This window comes from Panthera leo, chromosome D4 (genome assembly GCF_018350215.1).
Source record: "Panthera leo isolate Ple1 chromosome D4, P.leo_Ple1_pat1.1, whole genome shotgun sequence".
NCBI lineage: Eukaryota > Metazoa > Chordata > Mammalia > Carnivora > Felidae > Panthera > Panthera leo.
This window is the reverse complement of record NC_056691.1, coordinates 87,133,718-87,153,370: the sequence shown is the minus strand read 5'-3', so window position 1 is coordinate 87,153,370 and position 19,653 is coordinate 87,133,718. Positions and strand designations below refer to the sequence as shown.

General features: G+C 56.9%; 1 protein-coding gene across 3 annotated transcripts; it reads left to right on the top strand.

The window, feature by feature from the left end:
* Positions 1-582: 582 nt before the first annotated feature.
* On the top strand, positions 583-19,520 carry SH3GLB2 (SH3 domain containing GRB2 like, endophilin B2). 3 transcript variants are annotated; one of them, XM_042911898.1, is made up of 12 exons: positions 583-710; positions 4,908-5,049; positions 5,880-6,008; positions 12,457-12,590; positions 12,845-12,937; positions 15,104-15,166; positions 16,285-16,434; positions 16,847-16,870; positions 17,362-17,451; positions 17,789-17,889; positions 18,239-18,479; positions 18,768-19,520. In XM_042911898.1, the coding sequence occupies exons 1-12, from the start codon at positions 648-650 to the stop codon at positions 18,873-18,875; spliced, it is 1,338 nt and encodes a 445-aa protein (XP_042767832.1). In that variant the 5' UTR covers positions 583-647; the 3' UTR covers positions 18,876-19,520. The 3 variants fall into 3 exon arrangements, with proteins under 3 accessions (XP_042767832.1, XP_042767833.1, XP_042767834.1); XM_042911899.1 differs by lacking the exon at positions 16,285-16,434; XM_042911900.1 differs by lacking the exons at positions 16,285-16,434; positions 16,847-16,870.
* Positions 19,521-19,653: the final 133 nt, after the last annotated feature.

Sequence of the window (19,653 nt, the reverse complement as noted above, 5' to 3'; positions counted from 1 at the left end):
AATAGGAAGCTAGGGGCCTAGTAGATGACTGGGCTGCGAATGGTCAAGGGGTGATGAAGAGGAACAAAGGGGCAAGGGGCTATGGGACAAGGAATGGAGAAAGGCCAGTCAGATGGCAGGCGGAGGCCGCAAGGGGCAGCAGCCAGCCGCAGCAAACCTGGCGGCGTCCAGCTGGGCCGGTCCTAAGGCTCCACCCCCTGGCCCGCGCCCCGCCCCGCCCCGCCCCGCACGCCCCGTCTGGCTCCTCCCCCGCGGCCCACTCCCCGCCCTGCACGCCCCGTCTGGCTCCTCCCCCGCGGCCCGCTCCCCGCCCCGCGTACCCCGGCTGGCTCCTCCCCCGCGGCCCGCTCCCCGCCCCGCGCACCCCGGCTGGCTCCTCCCCCGCGGCCCGCTCCCCGCCCCGCGCACCCCGGCTGGCTCCTCCCCCGCGACCCGCGACCCGCCCCGCGCACCCCGGCTGGCTCCTCCCCCGCGGCCCGCGCCCCGCCCTGCGCGCTCTGGCTAGCTCGGTGGCGACGGCTGCGGGCAGGCGGGCGAGCTGAGGGCGGCGGTACCGGCAGCAGGTGGGCGGGGTGCGGGCCGACGGCGGCGGGCAGGGGGCGGCCAGGCTGCGCTCGGGCCGGGCGCGGCCGGCCGTGCGGCGCGCCATGGACTTCAACATGAAGAAGCTGGCATCGGACGCGGGCATCTTCTTCACCCGGGCGGTGCAGGTGAGGCCGTGCGCCCTGGGCCTCGCGCGGCCGGCTCTCGGGGCCCGGATGTGGGGCGGGCCGGGAGCGCCCCTTCATTAGAGATGGGGGGGCGCAGGAGAAGCCCCTCGGGCTGCCACCTGATTCCCCGCAGCGGGGATACCCTTCCCCTCCTCCCCCCTACTACTGCGCCGCTCAGAATTCTGAGAGAAAGAGCCCGTGGCGTCTGGCCACTCTGGCCGCACCCTCAGCGTTGTCCAGGGCCGGGACCGAGCCGGGCCTCGATTCTGCTGCCTGGGGCGAGGTATCAGGATTTGCTGTTTCGACTGGCTGGGTTATCCGGCTTCCGTGGCGCCCGTCCCAGGAGGGGAGAGAGCACCGGCAGGCTCCTGCCTCCCCGCCCTTGCCCAGCAGTGACTCTGGCAGGCGCTTGGAGGCCTGAGTCCCAGGCCCAAGGACCGTGCACCCGCCACGACCCCTTCCCTGAGCCTCAGTCTCTGTACCTGTGCAATGGCCTGGTGGTACTGATTCCCTCAGGTCCCCATTACACGCTTGGATAGTCAGTCCGGAAGCCAAGACGGTTGGGATTATTTCCTTTCTGCTCCATGGGAGGCCTGTTTCTCTTATTTCTCTAAGCCTGGGGGATGGGGAAAGGGCTGAGGTCTGGCTGGGTTCCCTCCTTGGGAAGCTGTCCAGGCCGGTGATGCCGGAATTGGAAGAAGTTCTGTCCATTCCGGGGCCAGGAGAGAAACTGAGGCAGTGTTGAGGAAAACCGAGAGTCAGCTATGGGCATGGATGCTCCCCCTCTTGTGACCTTGAGGAAGGGGCTTCATTTCTTAGCCTCAGTTTTTCAACCTGAAGAATGGGATTAGCAATCCCTCCCAGGATGGTCGTGAGGGTTCCGTGGTACCCTGCACGTACATACTCACCAAAGGCAAGCTTACTGGTGGTGGTAATGTAGTTAGTATTGCACCTGTGTGGCATGTGACCTTGGGCAAGTCACTTACCTCAGAGCCTCCATGTCCCCTCCTGTCAGTCGGGTGTTAGCACCAGTCTGCCTCCAGGGGTGGCTGCAGGCTTGGGGCTTGGCCTGTCGCAGTGCTCTGGGAACAAGTTCTGTTGTTTGTCCTTGCTGTGGTCGGTTCTCTGGAGAAGCCCGGCCCCAGAGAGTCTCTTGGAAACCCATGTGCCCATGTTTACTAGAAAGCACCATATCCCGTGTCCCATTGAGGATTGGTGGCCCAGCGAGGATTTGCTGCTTGCTGCTTCAAGCCCAGCAGGTGACCCCAGCCCCAGTGGGGATGCTAGGACCCCGGAACTCCTTGGTTATCCCCAGCTCATCTGGAAGGTGGGGAATCCTCCCCAGTGTTGATATGGCAACCACTCTATCTCCACATCTGGGAAGAACCTGATCTGCCAGTTTCCCCGATACGATACCCGTGGGGCCCTGGCACCTGACCTGGCCAGGGCCTGCAGAGCCTGGGGTGTGGGGAGGCTTGGGCCCCGTGGCCTCACTTCTCCTGGTGGGGGCAGGCCCGCCGGGTCGCCCATACTGGAGTGGGAGCCAGCGCCCAGGCTCCCGACTCCCTGGTGGAGGAGGGAGCTGGGAGCTTTATAAATAGAGCCTTTCTCTGGCTATGCACGCCCACCCTTGAGGGTGCCATCTTGCAGGGAGCAGCCTCGGACTCTGCAGACATCGGCCCCTAAAGCAAGAGGCTCTTTGTTTTTGTAGGGATGGGGCAGGGGTAGCAGGCCAAAGGAGAGAGAGGCTTGAAATGTGACCTGGGTAGGAGAGGACCCTTGGGGGACCCACTGAGGTCAGCCTGTGCTGGGATAGGAGTCAGTCAGACAGGAGGGACGGATGGGGGTCTTTCATATCAATGTGTGGGCAGCTTCTCTGCATAGGTGCCACCTTGCCATGTCCCAGGGCATGCTGGGAAAGCTGTCGGTCCCTCCATGTGCCGGGACACGTTTAAGAGCGTTGCCTCACCCCCATCCAGCAGGGAACAGGAGCTTGGTCCTGGGAGAGAGCAGGATCCCTTTTGCATGGGTGATTCCGGGATGGCTTCCTGGTCCCCGAACCGTGCCTTGGAAGTCAGGAGGGGTTTGTGAAGTTGGCCCCGGGGGGGCCGGGAACAAGGCAGGAAAACCTACAGCATGTTCGAGTACGATGCTAGTGCGGGTGAGAGCGGGCAGTGGAAGTGGGATGGGTGCCCAAGAGGTTGGGAAAAGCCCAGTAGGAATTTGAACCTGCGCAGATGTGGGGTGTGAGGGATGGGCACCCCGTGGCTCAGTGGGGAGTGGCTGCCGCTAACCTCGGTAAGCAGCAGATATGCCGAGGCACGCATTTGGGTGACATGGTCGCCTAAACTAGGGTGATTGGTGCCATTGGGGTGAGGAGGTTCTTAGGTAGCTCCGAGGAGGGACGTGAATGGGGCCTTTTATTCATGGTGGTGACGGCAGCCGCTGACATTTATTAGGCCGGTGCTGTGGGTTTCCAAAATATTCCGTGAGACTGGGCCTGTTGTCGCCGTTTGCCAGGGTGGGAACGGAGGACCGGAGGGGTGGTTTTGCCTTTCTAAGCCTTGGTTTGCTCATCTGGAAAGTGGGGCTGACGCTACCCCTCAAGGGGCTGGGTGAGGTGAGTCCTGCTCAGGGCCTGGCTCTGGGAGGCCCCAGTGTGGGGAGAGGTGGGAGGAGATGGGGGGTGGAGGGGGAGGGGGCGGGGGGGAGCAGCCGGTTCCCAGGCGGGGAGCTGCGGGCCATAAGCGTTGCCCACCCAGCCCTGCAGGGAGAAACCCAAGCCCTGTTGCATAATTGATGGCTGCTAAGCTAGAGCTGACTCTCTCCTCAGCAGTGGCTCTCTGCGGCTGGGCTGGAGCTTTCCTTGGCCTCTGGGTGATTTATCCTGCTAAGTAGTCTGGGAAGGGCCTCCAGACTCCCAGCCCATGATGGCCCTGCCTTGAGCCCTTGCTTAGCCTCAGTGGCATCATCTGTGACGTGGGAAAACTCGACCCATCTGCCTTGGAGGGCTACCGGAGGTGGGTCATTGGTGGCTTACCTAGCCCCGGGTTGGGCTCTAGATGTGGCCAACAGTATCTATTGCCGTTATTACTGATCTTACTCCTGCGGTCTGAGCCCTTTTGTTGTTTGGCCATGACCTTGAGCAGGCTCCTTCTCCTGGCTGGAGATGGCCTTCTCGATAAGAGGGGCCGGGACGTGGGCCGGTTGCTGGTTGTTCCTGTGCGGCCTACACAGCTTCTGGTGGCTCTGACCATGTGACATCCTGGTTCTTGCCTGGCCTTGAGGCGGGGCTGCTGAGCTCTCTGGGCCCCATGTGTGCCCAGGCAGTTGGCTCTGATGGGCCAGTGGTGTTCCCCGTCCACTCACCGGGCAACCAGAGGCCAGCCATGTGGCTGTCCTGCCCACATACACTCCCTTTCAGTCCCAGCCTCCTCTCCGCCCACCAGCTCTACACAGCAGCACCTTAACACCGAACACCGACTCCCCGCCAGACCATGGCCTTCATGTCTTACCCACATCTTTCTTATTTCATCCTATTTCAGCTGTGAGGGAGCTGCTGTTATTTATTTTACTCATTTTTCAGCTCTGGAAACTGACGCCAGAGAGGCAAAGCCACTTGCCCAAGGTCACGCGACTCTTCAGCGGTAGAACGGAGACTGGAATCAGGTCCCTCTGATTCTGGGACCTGGGTTCCTCCCACTCGTCCCCTGGCACCCCCTCCCCGGTGGCTCCCAGCCCCCTATGGAGCCCTAAGATAACCCCAGACTTTGCTCCAGGCCCCATTTATTCCCTGTGTACCTGCTACCAAGTGCTTTCCTTCAGAGTCGGATTAGGAGGACCCCCAGAACTAGGCTCCCAAGGACTTCTTATTCCCTCCAAGTTATATGCCAGATTTTCTGCAAATGTGCATTTTTGTTGGCGGGGGATAGAGGGAGTCTATAGCTTTCATTGGACTTCTAGAAGAAGCCACGATCCCTGAACTCTGGTCCAACCTAATTTTACAGAAGGGCAAACTGAAGCACAGAACAGGGTTGTAACTTGATCAAGGTCACAGAACGGGTCAGGGGCAGAGCAAATTTCTTAACCTTGGGCCTGGTTCTAGCTGGTGGGGGAGGTGTAGAAGGGTGGGGCAGGGGCAGTCCTCCCTTCCCCGCTTCTGCGTCCTCCCCACCTCTCTCAATCCTCCCCACACAGTTCACAGAAGAGAAATTCGGCCAGGCAGAGAAGACTGAGCTGGATGCCCACTTTGAAAACCTGCTGGCCCGGGCAGACAGCACCAAGAACTGGACCGAGAAAATCCTGCGGCAGACAGAGGTGCTGCTGCAGCCGAACCCTAGTGAGTGGGCCCTGGGTGGTCCCGGGCGAGGGGCGGAAGGCCACCGGCGGGAGGCCGGGGCTGCAGAGACCACGCGGGCGGGACTGGGCGGCAGATGGGATTTGGTTGCTGGGGCTTCTGAGGCCTGCTGGTGGGTGGGGGTGGGCAGTTAAAGAAATCAGCAGACTCCGTGATGGGCTCCAGGATGCACTCTCTGGGGCAGCAGAAGTGTTAAGTTTTGCACAGAGGAGTTGAAGAAATGCTTGAAACTAAAACACCCTTGGGAGAAGAGGTAGGAAAAACATGAGCCGGGTCTTTTGAGAGGGCAGCGAGGCCCAGAGATGGAAGAGGGCTTGCCCAGAGTCTGCTGCGAGCATGAGCAAGGAGTGAGCACAAGCAAAAGGCCAGGAGAGCCCAAGGGGAGGGTGGGGTGTCTTGGGGTCGTGATGCTTGTCTGCCTGTCAGTCTGCTACACGACTGAGTGTCTCGAGGGCTTTCTGGAGCCAGCACCAGGGCCCTGTCCATATATGTGTTAGGTTCTATAAATCCATATTGTCCTGAGGGAGCAATGAATGGGCCTTGACTTTGGGCCTGTCACCCCCAGCCGTGGGACCTGGGGCGGGCATGTCGCATCTCTGAGGTGTGGCTTCCTCCTCGCCAGAGTGAGGGGTCCTACGAGGTTGAGTGCCAGTGTCACAGGGTTGAGGTAGGCACCAGGAAGAACATTCTGCAAGTCACCAGGCCAGGCACCCCGTGGGCAGGCCCTGCGCTGCATCTGTTGCTGTCGCCGTGGCTTCTGTCCTTGGGTTGTACTGAAGAGCCCTGTGGCTTTGGCTGCTGTCTCCCTGCAGGTGCCCGAGTGGAGGAGTTCCTGTATGAGAAGCTGGACAGGAAGGTGCCCTCGCGGGTCACCAATGGAGAGCTGCTGGCACAGTACATGGCAGAGGCGGCTAGTGAGCTGGGGCCCACCACGCCCTATGGTGAGCCAAGCCCCATAGCCAGGGTCAGGGGTCATGGTCTCTTGCTCTCGACTTTCCCTGTCTCTCCCTTCCTTGCTTTCCCTTTTTTACTTTTTCTTTATTAAAAAAAAATTTTTTTTTAATGTTTATTTATTTTTGAGAGGGGGAGAGGGAGACACAGAATCCAAAGGAGGCTCCAGACTCTCGAGCTGTCAGCACAGAGCCCAACGCGGGGCTCGAACTTACGGACCGCGAGATCGTGACCTGGGCCAAAGTCAGACGCTCAGCCGACTGAGCCACCCAGGCGCCCCTCTTTCTCTGTCTTTTTTAAAGTACACAAATAATACCTGTATTCATTCTACTTGTAGAAACCTCAACGTAAATGAAAATGGAGTGAAAAATGGAAGTGTCTCTCAACCAGTTTTGGTTTGAGCGCATTTTTTAATGGGATCGTACTGTGTGCCATTCTGCGGCCTGATTTTTAAACTTGGCATTGTTTTAGATACCTCTTCACTGTGACACTTATAGAGCCACCTCGATCTTTTTTTTTTAATTTTTAAAGTTTTATTGCGGTATAATTTACATACCATAAAATGCACCTGTTTTAAATGTGTAATGCAATGACTTTTAGTAAATTTAGAGTTGTGCAGACATCCCCCCAATCCGATTTAAAGAACATTTCTGTCACCTGCAAAAAGTGCCATGTCTACTTAGAGTCGGTCCCCAGTCCCATCCCCTGCCAACTGCTAATGTGCACTGTGTGTCTGTAAATTTGCTTTTTCTGAACATTTCACATAAATGGAATCAGACGTTGTGTCGCGTTTTGCATCTGGCTTCTTTTCCCGAGCGTAATGTCTCTGAGGTTCATCCTTGTTGTAACAACGTGTTTAAAGATTTCACTCCATGGGGGTGCCTGGGTGGCTCAGCCGGTTAAGCGCGTGACTTCAGCTCAGATCATGATCTAACAGTTTGTGGGTTTGAGCCCCAAGTCAGGCTCTGTGCTGACAGCTCAGAGCCTGGAACCTGCTTCAGATTCTGGGTCTCCTTCTCTCTCTGCCCCTCCCCTTCTCACTCTCTCTCTCAAAATTAAACATTTAAAAAATTAAAAAAAAAAAAAAGATTTCACTCCTTGTAATTGTTGGATAGTATTCTATTGTATGGCTAGGCCACATTTTCTTTATCCATTCACTGTTTGATAGACATTTGGTTTGTTTCCTTATGAACGTTTGCATACAGAACTTTGTGAGGACATATGTTTTCACTTCTCCTGGACATATATACCTAGACATATATACCATACCGGAGTGGACTTGCTAGGTCATATGGTAAACTTATGTTTAACTTTTTAGAAAATTACCAAACTTTTTCAAAGTGGCTGTGTGCAGGTGGTGGTTAATTTCCAAATATTTGTGGATTTTCCAAGTTTCCTTCTGTTGTTGGTTTCTGATTTCGCTCAGGTCAGAGAACATGCTTTGTATGATTTTAATCCTTTTACGTTTATTAAGACTTGGCTTAGTCTGCAGTCTCTCCTGGAGATTGTTGGTGTTCACTTAAGAAGTTTGTATGTTGGGACGCCTGGGTGGCTCCATCGGTTAAGCGTCCGACTTCGGCTCAGGTCACGATCTCACGGTCCGTGAGTTCGAGCCCCGTGTCGGGCTCTGGGCTGATGGCTCAGAGCCTGGAGCCTGTTTCAGATTCTGTGTCTCCCTCTCTCTCTGACCCTCCCCCATTCATGCTCTGTCTCTCTCTGACTCAAAAATAAAATAAAAACGTTAAAAAAAAAAAAATTAAAAAAAAAAAAAAGAAGTTTGTATGTTATGTTGTTGTGGGGTGGAGTGTTCTAGAGATGACAGACTAAATTGGTTCATAGTGTTGTTCAAGTCTTCTGTGTGCTTGCTGATTTTGTCTTGTTCTGTACATTATTGGGAAGTGCTGAAGTCTCCCGACTATTTCTGTTTAATTGTCTGTTTCTGGCTTCTGTCTGTCAGTGTTTGCTTCGTGTATTTTTGGAGCTCTGTGGTTAGGTCTGTATGTTTATTATTGTTGTATCTCCCTGATGAACGGGCTCTTTTATCATTGTAAAATACTGGTCTTTGTCTCTGGCCATATTTGTCTTTTTTTTTTTTTTTTTTTTTTAATTTGGTCACGTTTGTCTTAAAGTCCATTTTATCTGACAGTAGTTCACCCACTCTTGTTCTCTTATGGTTATTGTTTACATAGTATATCTTTTTCTCTCCTTTTATTTTCAATTTACATCTTTAAACCTAAAGTCTATCTTTTATAGACAGCATGTATTTTGATTTAAAAATAATTCAGTCTGACCATCCTTTGATTGGAGTGTTTAATCCATTTATATTTAATGTAATTATTGATGTGGTTGGATTTACAGATGCCATCTTATTATTATTTTCTCTGTCTCAGGTCATTTTTGTTCATATGTTCCTCCTTTACGCCTTCTGTCATGTTAAATAGGAATTTCCAAGTGTAGCATTTTAATTTCTTTGTTGCTTTTTAACAAAAAGCTTTTCTTAGTGGTTTTACGGTGTGTAATTTAACTTATTGCGGTTGGCTTCAGAATGTTGACTTAATTCCAGTAAATATAGAAACTTTGCTCCAATATAACTCCATCCCCCTCCCTTCTTCCTTTGTGCTATTATCATATAAATTTCATCTCTGTTTTGTATAAACCCAACAATATAGTGTTTTTGAGAGACACAGTGCAATCGGGGGAGGGGCAGAGAGAGGAAGACACAGAATCCGAAGCAGGCTCCAGGCTCTGAGCTGTCCACACAGAGCCTGATGCAGGGTTTGAACTCACAAGCTGTGAGATCATGACTGAAGCCAAAGTCGGACGGTCAACCCACTGAGCCACCCGGGTGCCCCGTATAGTTATTGTTTTATACAGTTGTCTTTTAAATCAGTTAAGAAAAGAGAAAAAATATGTATTGTTTTTTATATTTGCTTATGTAATTACCTTTATTGGTTGTCTCTATTGCTTTATGTGGGTTCAAGTTACCACCATCTGGTGTTATTACCTTTGAACGTGAAGTATTCTGTAGCAGGTTGCCTAGCAATGTATTCTCTCAGTCTTGTTAATTTGGGTATGTCTTTATTTTATGTTCACTTTTTTTTTTTTAATTTTTTTAAATGTTTATTTGTGAGAGAGACAGAGGCAGGGGAGGGGCAGAGAGAGAGGGAGACACAGAATCCGAAGCAGGCTCCAGGCTGAGCTGTCAGCACAGAGCCTGACACGGGGCTCGAACTCATGGACCACGAGATCATGACCTGAGCTGAAGTCAGACGCTTAACCGACTGAGCCACCCAGGCGCCCCTATGTTCACTTTTGGAGGACAGTTTTGCTATACGTAGAATTCTCGGATGAGAGTTTTTTCATTTTATCACTTGGAATATCATTTCACTGCTGTCTGGCCTCCATTGTTTCTTTTTTCTTTTCTTTCCTTTTCTTTTTTTAAATTTAAGTAATCTCTACACCCACCGTGAGGCTCAAACTCACGACCCTGAGATCAAGAGTCACTCGCTCTTCCAGCCAAGCCAGCCAGACACCCATTCTGATGAGAAGTCATGTGTTCATCTCGTTGTGGCTCCCTTGTATGTGATGAGTGGCTCCTCTCTTGCTGTTTTTAAGACCTTCTGTCTTTGTCTTTCAGCAGCTTGACTGAGACGCCCAGCGGTTAATGGTCCATCTTATTGTATTCATCCTGTTTTGGGTTCGTTGAGTTTCTTGGATATGGACATTAATGTTTTCCATCAAAATCAGGACATTTTCTGCAATTATTTCTTCAAATATTTTTTCTGTCCCTTTCTGTCCTCTTCTTCTCTCCCACTGCTCGTATGTGGGTTTGTTTCATGGTGTCCTGTAGGTCTTTGAGATTCTGTTCATTGTTATTCACTCATTTTTCTTTGTGTGCTTCAGATTAGATCCTCTCTGTTGATCTGTCTTTGAAGTTGCTGATTTCTCCTTTGGCTAGCTTGGACTTGCTGTTGAGCCCTTCTGGTAGATTCTGTATATCAGTTGTGGTGCTTTTTAACTCCAGAGTTTTCTTTTTAATAGTTTTTATCTCTTTCTTGATATTTATATGATGAGTCATTGCCATCACAGTTTTCTTTAAGCATTAAATATATGGGGCGCCTGGGTGGCTTGGTCGGTTAAGCGTCCGACTTCGGCTCGGGTCATGATCTCACGGTCCGTGAGTTCGAGCCCCGCGTCGGGCTCTGTGCTGACAGCTCAGAGCCTGGAGCCTGCTTCCGATTCTGTGTCTCCCTCTCTCTCTGACCCTCCCCCATTCATGCTCTGTCTCTCTCTGTCTCAAAAATAAATAAATGTTAAAAAAATTTAAAAAAAAATATATGCACATGTTATATATATATATATATATATATATATATATATATATATATGTATATATACACACACGTACATATATGTTTTATATATACATATATATATATATATATATATATATATATATATATATATATATATACATACATACATACACCTGGGTGGCTCAGTTGGTTGAGTATCTGATGTTGGCTCAGGTCATGATCTCGTGGTTCATGAGTTTGAGCCCCACATGGGGCTCTGTGCTGACAGCTTGGAGCCTGGAACCTGCTTCAGATTCTGTGTCTCCCTCTCTCTCTGCCCCTATTTGCTCACACTCTGTCTCTCTCTCTTTCTCTCAAAAATAAATATTTTTTAAAAATGTGTGTATATATATATATATATATACACGTATATGTAAATGTGTATATATATATATATATATATATATATATATACACACACACACATATAGCCTGTAGCCTCTTAGGAATCTTCGCTAAATCTAACGTCTGAGTCTCCTTAGAGACTCCGTGACTACTGATTGCTTTTTTCTTCTGTGTATTGCCCATACTTACCTATTTCTTTGCATGTCTTAGAGTGTTTTGCTAAAATCTAGACATCTACAAAAATCTTTTTAATTTTTTTTTTTTTTTTTTTTTTGAGAGAGAGTCGGGGAGGGGCAGAGAGAGAGGGAGACAGAGGATCTGAAGCAGGCTCTGCACTGACAGCAGAGAGCCCGATGTGGGGCTCAAACCCACGAGCCATAAGATCATGGCCTGATCTGGACATTTTAGATAATATAGTAGCTGTGGATTCTGAATCACTTGGGGGTTGTGATTGCTTTGTTTGTTTAGAAACTCGCCCGAGCTAGTTGTTTCGAGTCGGTCTTCCTTCCAGTATGCGGCTACTGCTTTCACATTTTTTTAAGTCATTCTTTTTATTTTTAAGCCAAGCGTCCTGGGGTTTGCTCCTGGGTTAGCGCATGTTAGTCGTCAGGCAGTGATAGTCAGAGGTTGCGCTTAAACACCTTGCACCATTAAGGCTTTACTGATGAATTTATGGCTGTATTGGGGGACACATTCAAAATTCAAGTAGTTTACACGTCTGACCGGCTTTTACTTTGTGCATAGAGCCTCCTATTTGGCCAGGGATGAGTAGGGTTCTCTCCATTCTGAGTGTGCTGCACACACACAGGTATAGCCTTCCAGACCACCAGAGATATCTGGGAGTTTGTCAAGGCCCAGACGACTTTCTTGTTTCCAGAGCTCCTGATAAGTTTCTGGCAGGTCTGTTCCAACCAGTGTTCCCTGTTCAAGTCAGCTGTAATGTTGGCCTTTCCCAATTATTTACCGTTGAGGTTGCTATTGTTCTTGGCAGTGTCCCGTGGATTTCTCTGTGCTCCAGCCCAAATCCCTTCGGCCCTAATCCCACTACCTTCCCCACCCCCCACCCCTGCCCACCTAGCAGTGAGGCTGCCGAGGAGATGGGAGTCCTCCCAGGCTACAAAGCCACAGGCTCCCACTGTTCTTACTAAGGTCCGGTAGGTCTTGAGTAAATATCCTCAGTTTATTTGCCTTTGGCCAATTTCCAGAGTCCAGAAATGTTTGCTTTTGACAATTGCATCTACTTTTTTTTTTTTGAGAGAGAAACAGCGAGCGGGTAGAGGGGCAGAGAGCAAGGGGCACAGAGGATCCCAAGAGGGCTCCGCGCTGACAGCAGAGAACCCGACACGAGGCTCAGTGGGGCTCGAACCCACCACCCACGAGATCCTGACCTGAGCCGAAGTCAGACGCTCAACCGACTGAGCCACCCGGGCGCCCGAGTCCACTTTTTTTCATTGCTTTTTGGGAACAGGATTTGTCGAGCTCCTTTCTCTGTTCTGGAAGTCCCACTCCTACCCCCTGCTTGTAATGTAGTGCTCCGTGCTCTGGATGCCCCACTATTTACTTGTCAGTCCCCAGATGATGGGTACATAGGCTGCTTCCACGTTTTCCCCAGCCAGCCGTTCCGTGCTGGGCATACCTGCTCATGCCTCCTCGGCACGCCTCTGTCCGGCCTCTCCCCTACTCCTGGGGGTCAGAGCAGCCTGCGCCCCTCCCTCACCCTGAGACTCCATTTACTCAGGGAAGACGCTGATCAAGGTGGCAGAAGCTGAAAAGCGCCTGGGAGCCGCGGAGAGGGATTTCATCCACACGGCCTCCATCAACTTCCTCACGCCTCTGCGCAACTTCCTGGAAGGGGACTGGAAGACAATTTCGGTGAGAGACCTGGGGCCACTCTGCTTCCTGGGAGCCGTGGCATCCTTCTCCTCAGGGCTGCTGGGCGTAGGCTCTCTTCCCGTGTCGGGAAGCTGGCACTCCTGGGCCTCCTCAGACGTGGCTCCTGTGGGCTGAGTGCCATAGTGGGTGACCTCCCCTGTCTGGGCCTCAGTTTCCCCACGTGGACCAGATGGCCCAGTGGGACCTCCCAAGGCTGCCCGGGGTCTCACTCTTCCCTTTCCCCTGCCCCACAGAAGGAGAGACGTCTTCTCCAAAACCGCCGTCTGGACTTGGACGCCTGCAAAGCGCGGCTGAAGAAGGCCAAGGCTGCAGAAGCCAAAGCCACGGTAGGTGTCCCTGCTGGTCTCCTGCCCCTGCCCAGCTCTGTTTGGAGCCAGGGAGGGTGAAGGGACCTGATGTTTGGCATGACCTTTCTTCCCTGTCCCTGCCTGGAGAGGCCTGGCTTGGGGGCGCTGGTCCTGGCTGACCGCTTTGGGTCATGCCTCTCTGCCCCTACAAGGGAACCCTGGCGGCCCAGAGCTCTGGGTCCCAGGGCAGACATTTACGGGGTGGGCTGAGGGCATGCCACAGCCTCCCCAGACAGACAACCAGTTGGGAGTTTCTCGCATGGCCCTGCCCTGCCCTCCCCGGATGCTCGGCTCTGTCCCCCGGCTCTGCCCGGGCATGGCTCCCCCTTACTAACTCCCCTGCCCGCTGCTCCAGTGCTGGTCCGGGGGTGCCCTGATGGTGTGAACCCCGGAGCTAGACCACCCACCTTCTCGGGGCCCTTCTCAGGGCCACCTTCTCAGAGGCATGACCGAGGACCCTTTCAGGTTAGCCCCAAGACACGGGGTCGGGCCGGGACCTCACGGTTCTCTGTTTACTCTCGGTTCACTGAGGCCTGCCCAGCCCGGCCAGGCCAGTGGACGCAGCGTGGCGCAGTTTGACCAGGGCAAGGCCAGGGTGGGGAGAGTGGGCCTGAGGGCGAGCATACTCCTGGCATGCCGGGCTACTTGGGGGTACGGGGGCCTAGAGGCCACCTTGCACTCTGAGGAGGGAACTCCCAGGTCCAGGGAAGGCCGGGGGTACCACCACCTGTGCCTGCCCAGCTCTCAGCTGCCCATGAGGGTTCTAGCCCCAAACCTTCCTTGCGTCCCCCTCCCACAGTGTGGCCACTGGGGACCATGGAGCCTGGGCCTGCACTGCCTCTGGGGACAGCCAAGGGCAGGGTCTCACTCATCCAGGTGTGTGGGGCCAGATCAGAGGCAGGTCTCGGCCACTGGAGTCCCGCTGTGGTTGGGTAGGATGACGTGTGGCCACAAGGTTGACCTCTCTAAGTCACCTGGACAGGACAGTCTCCCCATCACCCAGGGCTAGACCGTCTCTCTGGAGTACCTTGGCCAGAACAAGCTCATCCTCCATCAGTCAGGCCAGGGGAGCCTTTCCTTAGTCACTGGAGCGGCAGGACCCCTTCTCCAGTTGTCCGGCCTGGACAACCTCCAGCCTTTGGGTCAGACCAGGATACCCTCCGCAGAGCTAGGCCCTGGGCAGCCCAGCTATGGCAAGCGTCCCAGAGGACTGGAGGCCGGCAGGTCACACCCTCACCCCACGCCCTAAACACACACACACACACACACACACACGCGCGCGCGCACGTGCGTGCACGCATAGCAGGACTCCTTCTGGAGGGCAGGGTCAACTGCCCGCCCACCACCTGCTGTCCCCTCCCGCCGGGGCCCGGGGGGGCCTGCTCCCGCCTGCGCTGTGGACTCACTAACTCTTTGTTTTTGTTCCTTTCCGTTCTGCTTTGGGTAACTTGGCTCAGTGTGAGGGAGATGTGAGTATACCTGTCCCACGTGCTGTGCTGCTTCTGGTTTGCCCGTCCCAGCCTCGGGCCGCAGTGCCGTGGCTGGCCCAGGGGACACATCCTGGGCATTTTGCAAGCAGCTGGTCTCCCCACCAGAGCCTCTGCCACGCGTAGCCTCTGGCTTAGGGGGACGCCAGGCACTGGAGCCTGTGAGTCAGCTTTTTGCAAATGTGGGAAGCCTGTCACCCTGTCCATCCATGCATCCACCTGTCCATCTTGTTGTGGGGGAGGGGCCCGGTCCTTGCTGCAGGAGCGAGAGATGTGCTGTGTGGAGATTCTGGGCCTGAGGAAGCTGGGGGTGGGAGACGGGTTTTGTCTGGAGGGCTGTGGCTCCAACCGGGGCATCTGAGTGAGACCGGGGTCCAGGGAGGAGGGGGCCAGGCCCAGTCTGCGACTCACCCGGAGGCTCCCTGGCATCTGCTCTCCTGGGCTCCCAGTGTGACCACCCACTTGGTCCTTGTCTGACTCTCCGCGTCCCTACGCCCACCTCGCCCCCAGGAGGTTGGAGCAGGGAGAGGGGTCCACGTGGTATGTGTCTGCAGCCTCCCGTCCCTTGGGCCGGGGCTCCTGGCCTCTCCTTGTGGGAGATTCTGGGGCGGCACCCGGCCCCACTTGACCCCCTTCCCCCGTGACCTCTTCCCGCCAGACGGTGCCTGACTTTCAGGAGACTAGACCTCGTAATTACATTCTCTCGGCCAGCGCCTCCGCGGTAAGCGCCCCACCCCGGCCGCCCGGCCTCCCTGCGCCCGCCCCCCCCCCCCCCCCCCCCCCCCCCCCCCCCCCCCCCCCCCCCCCCCCCCCCCCCCCCCCCCGGCACGGGGCAGCCTCACAGCACAGCAGCAGGAGCACAGGGCATGTCCTGAGAGCCAGGAGGACTGGAGGGCCGCAGCCCCGCCTCGGGCCCCCTGCCTGCCCCCCTGCGCCCACGGTGCTGGCCTCGCTTCCCTGTGCGCCCTGCTGGAGGTGGAGGCCCGGCCAGCCGCACCGGACGGCACAGGGAGCTGCGGGGCAGCGGACCCGTCCCCACCGCCCCCCCCCCCCCCCCCCCCCCCCCCCCCCCCCCCCCCCCCCCCCCCCCCCCCCCGCGCCGGGGCCCTGAGGTCTGCCCCTCCCCCCCCCCACCGCCCCCGCCGGCCCACCATGGGTTCACAGACCCGGGACTGGAGACGAGGGTGGTGCTGTTCTGCCTCTCTGACACGGTGTCGTGGCGGCGAGGAGAGGCCCGGAGAACGAGCAGGGAGAGTGCGGGGCCCCGAGGGAGAGGGCCGGCGGGCCGAGATTAGAAGGAAGGAGGTGGGCAGGGTGGGGTCGCGAAGGGTTCCGTTGTCGTGGGATCTCTTCTCCACCGCTCCGTCCGGCTACTAGGTGTTTACCTGCAGTTTGGAGCATGGGCCACCCACGTCCGTCCCATCGTACCTGTGGCCACCACAGGTGGCTGTGCCTCTCTTCCGCCTTTTTCTCCCACCTTCCATTTCTGCCGTGGGCGGCACGCCGTGGCACAGACCCCCTGGCTCTCCTTCACCTCTGTCCCTGCATGTTGCCGCGAGTGTCTGTGCACTCACGCGGCGGCTGGGCCATCGTTCCCCTGGGGCGGGGGCCCCGGTTCACTCCACCAGGCCCCTCTTGCCGGGTGCCCTGTATACACACGCGTGGGGGGCCGCTCCCCACGTTTTGGTTTTCTCAATGGCACTGTGGCGGGACACCTCGGTCCGCAGAGCTAACCTTGTCTTGCTTTTAGGTTATCATCTTAGGATAGACCTCCCACACTGGGCAGGAGAAATGGGTCTCCTAAGTCGTGGCGGGGGGAGGGGGGTCTTTCTTCTTTAGACTCTGGATGGCACTTCCTGCCCCCTTTCCTGGGCCGAGTGGAAGGAGGAATATCCTGGAGGGTGGAGACCGCCCTGTTTTTTTCTTTTGCCATTGAACCCCAGTGTGACTCGGGCACGAGGCTGCCTTTCTCTGCAGAAGGACAGAAAGGTTCAGTGACTGGCCTAGGGTCACACGGTCCTGCGTCCCAGCCCACCAGCCTTAGCCGAGTGTCAGGGTGGGACGGGGGACGCTCGGTCTCCCGTCGGAGCCCGGGGGCTTACGCTGTAGGAGAAACCCCGGCAGGACTTCCCAGCTGGCTGTGCCCCACCTTCCCTGCATGCGGCATGTTGGACTGGACCGTGGTTGTCCGCGCCCCTGCTCACACCAGGCCGCGTCCCCGCCTCAGCTCCTGGTTGGGTTACGGGCAGGGAGTGGGGAAGGGTATGGGGTGGGAAGAGGTGGGCTCTCGGGGAGCTGGGGCAGGACGCGGGCTCTGGGGTCCGGCTCTCCTCCCTCTACTCCCCCGCTGACCGGTGCCCCCTCCCTCCCCTGCTGCGCGGTCCTGTTGCGGTCACTGAAGCTCTGGAACGATGAGGTGGACAAGGTGAGTCTGGGCTCGGGAGGCTCGCGAGCAGAGGCTTGAAGCGGGTTGGGAGGGGGGCGGGATCAGATTGGTTTCTAGTTCTGGGTTCTGTTCCGGGTCGGGGCCACTGTGAGGGTATCGCTTCCCCTCTGTGGGGAGACTGCCCCCACGGTCCCTCCGGGCACACGGGAGTGGCGCCGTCGGGTGGCGAGGTACCGGGTGTCAGAGGTCCTAGCCAAACACCCGTGGGTCTGTCTCTGGCCACTGGTCACAGCATAGGTCCAGAGGGGTCCCAGCAGGGTTATGGCTGCCCCAGGGGCCAGGGCTCCAGGCCTGAGAAGCGCACCCCTGCCTCCAAGAGGTCTGTCTGTGTCCCCAGGGGGAAGTGCCATCTGCATCCAGAGTAGGAGAGGGCTGCTCCTGGTGGGCGTCGGGGCCGCGGGAAGGGGTGGCAGGAAGGACGGCGGGGGCCACTGCTGCTGTCCTACATTCTCACACTGTGCCCTTCCCAGGCCGAGCAGGAGCTCCGAGTGGCCCAGACCGAGTTTGACCGGCAGGCAGAAGTGACCCGGCTCCTGCTGGAGGGAATCAGCAGCACTCACGTGAGTCCTGCCCCATGTCGCCCTTCCGTCGTCCCCTGTCTTCCTGCCCCTCCCCCTCCCCCCCCCCCCCCCCCAAGCGCTCCACAACGAGGCGAGGCGGGCGATGAAGTTGGATCTCGGCAGGCGGTGAGGGGCAGCGCTGGAGCCCGCGGTCCTAAGGGTGGAACTGGAGCTCTGTTCCAGGTGCCACAGAGCAAGTGCCAAAGGCCGGGTGGCCCTCCCCCCTGCTCCAGGGGGGGCAGCAGCGAGCGGGGTGGGGGAGGGAACATCTCACCTCCCGGGCCACCGCTCACCCCGCTCACCCTGCTCACCATGGGCACCGCCCTCCTCCCTGCAGGTGAACCACCTTCGCTGCCTCCATGAGTTCGTGGAGTCCCAGACGACTTACTACGCGCAGTGCTACCGCCACATGCTGGACTTACAGAAACAGCTGGGCAGGTGCCCACTGGGGTCCCCTGGCTCCCAGACCTAAGCTCAGAAAGCCCTACGACACACAGGGCGGGTAGAGAGGGCTGAGCCTTGTGTCGGGGGCGTCACACCCCTCTCTGGACAACAGTGAGGCGGTGGGCCTTGACCTCTGAGCGCGGTCTCTCAAGAACGCCCGGGTGGGAGGGTGGCAGGGACTGGGCGGTGCATCTCACGTTTCCCCTTGCCTTGCTTTTCCCCTCACGCTGCCAGCTCCCAGGGAGCCATGTAAGTAGCGGCAGCGGGCCCAAGCGGGGTTTGGTGGCACGCGTGGGACTCCCGTGGGGACGTGGCCCCCGGCTGAGATGTCGCCCCTGTTCAGATTCCCAGGCACCTTCGTGGGCACCACGGAGCCCGCCTCCCCGCCCCTCAGCAGCAGCTCACCTACCACCGCCGCGGCCACCATGCCCGTGGGGCCCTCTGTGGCTGGCCTGGCCCCTCCAGGGGAGGCTGCTCTCCGCCTGGAGGAGGTGAGCCCACCTGCCAGCGGGACCCGGAAGGCCCGGGTGCTCTACGACTACGAGGCGGCTGACAGCAGCGAGTTGGCCCTGCTGGCTGATGAGGTAGGCCTGGTGCCACAGGGGTGGGGCAGAGGGCGGGCCCAGGAGCATCAGGGAACCAGAACGGGGAGCCCCCCAGCCGCTGCCTCCAAGTCTCTGAGGGGCCCTGGGGGTGGAGCTGGGGGGTACGTGGAGGCAGCTCCAGCTCTGAGGAAGCAGGGTCTAGGTAGAGCAGGTGAGTTCCTGTCTCTGGACTTGCAGATGTCCGTGCGTCATGGGACTGTGGCAACCCCGTCCCCACGCCAGTTCTGCCCCTGCTCGGGTGTGACCTTCCCTCTCTGCCCTCTTCAGCTCATCACCGTCTACAGCCTGCCCGGCATGGATCCTGACTGGCTCATTGGCGAGAGAGGCAACAAGAAGGGCAAGGTCCCGGTCACCTACTTGGAACTGCTCAGCTAAGCAGGCCCCTCCAGGCCCCCTCGGTTCTGGCCCGGGCGGGAGAGGACGTGTGCGGCCCCACCACCCGTCTGTCGGTGACTCAGCTGCTCGGGGTGGGGAGACCGGCCCCATTCCGTCCACGTCCCCGGTCGTCCAGCTGTGAGGGGGCCCCAGAGGCTGAATGGCCCCAGCCCCTCCCCCAGCCCTGCTTCTGGAGCCCCCGGCGCTGTCTGCCTCCACTGAGCTCCCCAGCTCTGCGGTCCTTCCCGCTCCTGCTGAGGAGGGGCGGCTGGCTGCAGTGCCGCCCCAGGCACCTCGGCTCCCCGCGGGGGTCGGAGCGCTAGGCCTGCAGCAGCCTGGGGCACACCCTTGGCAAGGGAGCACCTGCCTCTTGGTTGCCAAAAGCAGCAGTGGGGGGAAGGCGGGCAGGTCTGCGGTGGGCCTGGGGACGGGCGCCGGCCCCTCTGGGTGGACTGGAGTGAGGGACGCCTGGCCGGAGTGGCATCTCCTGGGTGCTCCCCTCCCCTCCCCCCTCAAGACCGCTCAAGCCAAGTTCGGTGGCTGCAGCCTGCGCCTCTCCACACTCACTTTTTAACTGATCTTTTTACTCTGCCTGTCTGCTTGCTGTATAGCCAGTGACAAATAATAAACCATCCTTCACGTGCATGTTGCCTGGGCTCCTATCGGGCTGCGGACCCCACGGGCTGGCCTGGAGGGTGGGAAAGGGAAGCAAGCATTCACATGCCAGCTTCCTCCTCCTTCCTTCACGGGCCTCGCTTTCTCCCACAGGGCCTGTGCT

Excerpts from the sequence above, each read along its gene's own strand:
- SH3GLB2 (XM_042911898.1), top strand. The coding sequence starts at position 648 with ATGGACTTCAACATGAAGAAGCTGGCATCGGACGCGGGCATCTTCTTC. Across the intron at positions 12,591-12,844 it reads GGGACTGGAAGACAATTTCG|AAGGAGAGACGTCTTCTCCA; the intron begins GTGAGAGACCTG and ends CCTGCCCCACAG. Across the intron at positions 16,871-17,361 it reads GGAACGATGAGGTGGACAAG|GCCGAGCAGGAGCTCCGAGT; the intron begins GTGAGTCTGGGC and ends TGCCCTTCCCAG.